This window comes from Belonocnema kinseyi, chromosome 8, assembly GCF_010883055.1.
Source record: "Belonocnema kinseyi isolate 2016_QV_RU_SX_M_011 chromosome 8, B_treatae_v1, whole genome shotgun sequence".
In the NCBI taxonomy this organism is placed as follows: domain Eukaryota; kingdom Metazoa; phylum Arthropoda; class Insecta; order Hymenoptera; family Cynipidae; genus Belonocnema; species Belonocnema kinseyi.
In genome coordinates, this window is record NC_046664.1 from 106,800,261 (window position 1) to 106,805,858 (window position 5,598).

Here is a 5,598-nt window from a genome sequence, read left to right on the forward strand (position 1 = left end):
AAATTCACTTTTTTCATTCAGTTGGACGCTCCGAACTTTTGTCTTCTCTATTTGTTTATCAATCATTTTTATACTCAAAGTATGGAAAAACTGAAATTTTGTACATAACAATTTGTTACGCTTTAATAACTGATCAGGAAAACTTTATATTGTCTTAAGTTAATGTTTAGGGACTCATAAAATACAAATAATTTGTTTATCATTCCATTTATTTGTTGTAAGCAAATTTGATAAACAAATTTAAAAAAAAATCTTATTATTGGTAAAATTTTTTTGTTGCTAAAAGTGCTTCGCAATAATGTAGGAATGACATTTAATAACAAAAATAATTTAAAAGTTTATAACTATTGTTATAAACCATTCTTGTGGCAAAATATTAGAATTTGAGATTTAAAAAATTATTTTTTCCTTCAAGCGCCAGAAAGACTTCAGGTATTCCTTAAAAAATAAATATTCAATGATATTTGATAAAATATAACAATTTAAATGGTTGTTAACACATTAGATGGACAAATTCAAAATTTTGCTCCTTTCGCATAGAATTTTTTTTTACACTGGAAATGTTTGAAGCTGTTGGACGAATAACTGCTAGTCACAAAAATATTTGAGAAGTTAACAATAACTATTGTTATAAATAATTCTTGTTACAAAACATTCAAATGTAAGGTTTTATCCAAATTCTTATTTTCTTTAATCGCTACAAAGGCTACGAATATTCCTAAAAAATTGTATCTTTTATCATATTTAGTGGAATATAACAACTTACACTTTTATAACCAATTCACATAAAAAATTTACCAATGTTGCCAGTTTCACTTGAAAAAAGTCGGGTTTTCAATCGTAATAGATTGGAAATGAATAATAACACTGCATACTAAGAGTCACTCAATACAAAATCTTTTGACAATAACCCACCGACTTGGCCATCGAAGAAAATTTAAATTTGATAAAACCTTAAGTTTAAATATTTTGTCACAAGAATTGTTAATAACAGTGGTTATTGTTAACTTTTCTAATATTTTTGTGACTAGCAGTCATTCGTCTAATAGCTTAAAACATTTTCAGTGCAAAAAAAATGTTCTATGCTAAAGGGCCAACATTTAAAATTTGTTTATCTAATTTGCTTACAAAAATTCAAATTGTTATATTTTATCAAATATTATTAAATATTTATTATTTTAAGGAATACCTGAAGTCGTTCTGGCCATTGAAGGAAATTATAATTTGGAAAACCTGAAATTCTAATATTTTGCCACAAAAATTGCTTATCACAGTGGTTATTATAAACTTTTAAATTATTTTTGTTATTGAATCCCATTCCTGCATTAATGGGAAGCACGTTTAGCAAAAAAAAAAAAAATTCACCGATAATAAGACTTTGTTCATATTTTGACTGCAAAAATTATTGATAAAAAAATAGATGAGACAAAAGTTCGGAGGGTCAAGATCTATAGAATTTAATTATCTTTAATTTAAAACAGAAAAATTCAAATTCGGAAGAAAATTGAAGGCTCTGGACATTTTCGAATGAAAAAAGTGCATTTCCTCCAACTTTGCATCATGAGTACAGTACGTTTATTTATAGATTTTAATAGCTTATAGTCTGTTTTTTTTATAAATGAGATTTGCAATAATATAATTAACTATTTAATTCAAAATCTCCTGAATTGGCTGAATGCAGCGAGAAAAAAGCTTTCAAGATTAAGCAACAAATAAATGATTGGACTGTATAAATGTATATATGATGTTTGGTTCAATTTAAATAAATATATACATTATATTAAATAATATTAAATCCATTTTCTCATTTATCATTCGTGTCATTGACTTATAACCAAATGATTCCCTCAAACACTTTAATTGCAATTACCACTACTTTTTACAAATATTTCCTTCAAAACTTGAAATAGGTAAGATTCAAAAGGTACAAAGTTTCTTTACATTGCAACTTAAGTTGTAGTCTTACATATTTTAATTATTATTATATTTATATTGGATACAAGTAATATATTTTTTATCAATTCTTCTGATCAGGTATATGTTTTAAATATTTTTGTCATTGGGGTTTTAAATATTATTAATTTTTTCATGAGCTACATTAATAATTTCAACAATAAATAATTTTGTTTATCTAGAACAAATAATAAAATCAATAATATCAGCAAAATAAATCATAGAAATATGAAGTTCGAACTGCTTTCAAAATGTATCTCAAAATTTAATTTTATTCATATTAAACTACATATTTTTATGACTTTTTCTTTTTTAAATAATTAGTAATAGGTACTCTTATTTTGCAAACAGCATCAAGTTTTTAATTATTTTTGCTTTTTCTTAATGCAATTCAATGAAAAAGACAGACCTACTTTTTGTGGCGCCATCTGTTGGATTAGTTGGACCGACATTTGCACTCCGGATCGTAAGAAAACTACACACACATACACATATACGGTAGAGGCAGGGGGCTGAGTGAGATACTGAGATGACTCTTTGTGACACTTTGTACCCTTTGTACTTTGTACCCAGTTGTTTTTGTCATTCATGGTGTGTCGTGTATAATTGTTAACAGATGTATACTGAATTCGGGAACTAACGTTTATCAGTTTGTTTTCTTAATAGTGTTGGTTTTTCTTGTAATTGAAATTCTGCAGTACAAAATGAATTCTTCTAGTTAATTAATGTGACTTCAGAACCTGATAGATTCGTTTATTTGTCCGTTTGCACTAGATTATGGTGCAAAGTCCCTAAAAAACTGGCTGTATGCAATTATATCCTTGAAAAGAAATGGGTGCCTTGATAGGAATTGGAATTTGTCTTCTTGTATTGTTGATCCTCGTTTTGGCAGCAAAACAAATCTGGCCAACTCGACTAAAAAATGTGGAAAACAAGCATGTGGTGGTAAGTTTTCATCCATTTTTTTGTTTCAAAAAAACAAATTCATAAAAGCTCTCTTAAATTTTTTTTAAATTGAACGTACACAGACTTTCTGACTTTTTTTGTGTGATATTTTAAAATTTAGTGTTAAATTTTCCGCATCCTCCCCCTTTGCAATCCACACAATTCCGGCATGTATTTTCCAATATATCATATAACCGAACTATTTTTCATTGTATGCTGGTAAACAAGACATACACCTCTTTACAGACCTCACTTTTTCAGTGTACTGAATTTTCTTTGAACTTAAGAACTTTCTTTGTTAATGAAATATCGCACTGAAACTTTGGAAATGCATCAGAATACCCTAAACTACGTTTGTGTATTTTATTTAAGTCGAAATTTCGCTAAAAATGATTTTCAAAGAAATTAACCTAAGAATCTTTTTTATATGTAAAATATCGTCTTCAAACTTCCAGAAATGCAAGAGCCGACAGTAAATTACGTTTATGTACGTTTTCGTTATATCTCGCAGATATTTTAAACATAAGGAAAGTTCTTAGGTTCAAAACATTTCAAGGTTATGCTAGAAATGGTTTCAGTTAAGGGCATGTGATACTTACAGTTTCCCCGGCTTTTTTCCACAAAAATGAAAATTTTTAAACACTGAATTCGGAGATGCTATAAAATATCATAACGGACGTCCGCGGACTCTTTTTTGAGAGATAATAACAAAAAAAATTTATTGTGCTAAATAAAAATTTTATGCATATGTATTATCTTGAGGTTATGTCGTTTATAATCTGTCTTTCCGATGATCTGGAAATTATTTATGAATTAAAATTTTTGGATTGCCTGCAAAAAGGGTTAGTTCCGGGAGATTATTTACTATGTTTATTTGCAAGTCCAAAGTTTTCGGCCAAAAATATTGTGTAGTTTGGAAGTAACGCACAGGAGAATTGTAACATACATAACTTCCAAATGTACACACGTTGTTAGCAATATCAACAAATTTTTTGAAAAAAAAAACACAAATAAAGTGTGCGGGGACGTCCGTTAGCATGTTCGCTATCATTTCCCAAATTTTTAAGACAAAATCTTGATTATTCTAGAAAAAAAGCCGTCCGTAACTAAAACTGGCAAAATCGATACTAATTCCTAAGCGCTATGTAAATTAATCAGATTTTGCTAAATTAAAACTTTTTTGAATTAAACCAAAAAAAAAGTGTGTGGGGACGTCCGTTAGCATGGTCGCTATCATGTCCCAAATTTTTAAGACAAAATATTGATTATTAAAGAAAAAAAGTCGTTGGAACCTAAAACTGGTAAAATCGACAATTTTCTAAGTATCACATGCCCTTAATTTATTTGAAAACCATTTTTATCGTAATTTCTACTCAAATAAAGTACATAAACTTATTTTGTGGTCTTCTGATATATTTTCCGTATTTTCAGTCCGATATTTTATCAACAAACAAAGTTCTTAAGTTAAAAAAATTAAGTGAACTGACCAGATTCCTACCTTACTGACACTTTTTTTTATTTCCGAACTTATTTTCACACGAAGCGCCATATTCTAGTTAAAAATTGAGGATAATAAATAAGAAACACTAAGAAAGGTGGGTCTGGTCCTACATTTTTATAATTATGAAAACAAATATTTATAAAAAAAAACTTATTTTAATTATTTTTGATGACCGAAATGTATTCTGTATAATAACGCACACATAATTTAAACTTAATATCAGAAAAAAAATCTCAAAAAAAGAGACCTATGACTTTTTTCCTTTATTAAGGTCATGTGATACTTAGAAAATTGTCGATTTTACCAGTCTTAGGTTCCCCCGGCTTTTCTCTAGAATAATACATATTTTGTCTTAAAAATTTGGTAAATGATAGCGAACATGCTAACGTGAGGTTTCTTCGATTTTTTGCTACAATAATAAAGATTGTGTCTTCAAAATTTGGGATATCATAGCGAACATGCTAACATCTCCGAACTCTTTGGTTGTAGGTTAATTAAAAAAAGTTAATTTTTCTGCATTTGATTAATGTGCCTGATATTTAGGAAATGGTCTGTAATAAGCGGTGAATTCAGAAGAATCAAGAATTTGTATTCCTGTGAATACCCGATTTTTCCTCCGTCTAAAAATCCCCCAACGGGAACAGAAGAAAGGAAATCCTATTCCTCGCAATCGACTCAGTAAAATTTAACGCAAGCATTTATTTAACCTATTTTTTTAATAATGAAATCATTTTATAATTTATAAATTTGGAAAATATTTATATTTATATTTATTTATATTTTAATAATGTATTAAAACATTTCAAAAATTCATTACAAAAATCTATTCAAATGTGTAAATTGAAATAATTTTAACTCTAGAGAGATATACTGGCATTGATTAGAATTAAAATTTTAAAACTTGCATTCCATATGAAGGAATTAAAACAATTTATTACGCACATAATTTGTGAACTGATTAGAAGGAATGAAATAATCTCAAAATATGAACACTTGCGTAATACAAGACATGTCCGTGAGGTGTGTCTATCAGTACAATTGTGGGTCCGGATGCAATAAGGGCACATACAATTTTTTCGTGCGAAAACGAAGTCCCTTGGAGGCTTTAGAAAAATTTTTCGAATTTTAATTTTCAAAAGATATATATGGATGTAAAATTTGATTGCGCATCTTTTTTTCTTAAGACAAAAAGTTGTAAC

The 5,598-nt window shown here is 28.2% G+C and overlaps 1 protein-coding gene across 1 annotated transcript in view; it reads left to right on the forward strand.

Annotated features, from left to right (window-relative positions):
- The first annotated feature begins 2,482 nt into the window (after positions 1–2,482).
- Positions 2,483–5,598, forward strand: part of LOC117177703 (3-ketodihydrosphingosine reductase) — an 11,468-nt gene continuing 8,352 nt past the window's right edge. Inside the window, exon 1 of the mRNA XM_033368577.1 lies at positions 2,483–2,898. Within this exon, the coding sequence (XP_033224468.1) occupies positions 2,785–2,898 (114 nt within the window). The 5' untranslated portion in view covers positions 2,483–2,784. The remainder of the gene's footprint in view (positions 2,899–5,598) is intronic.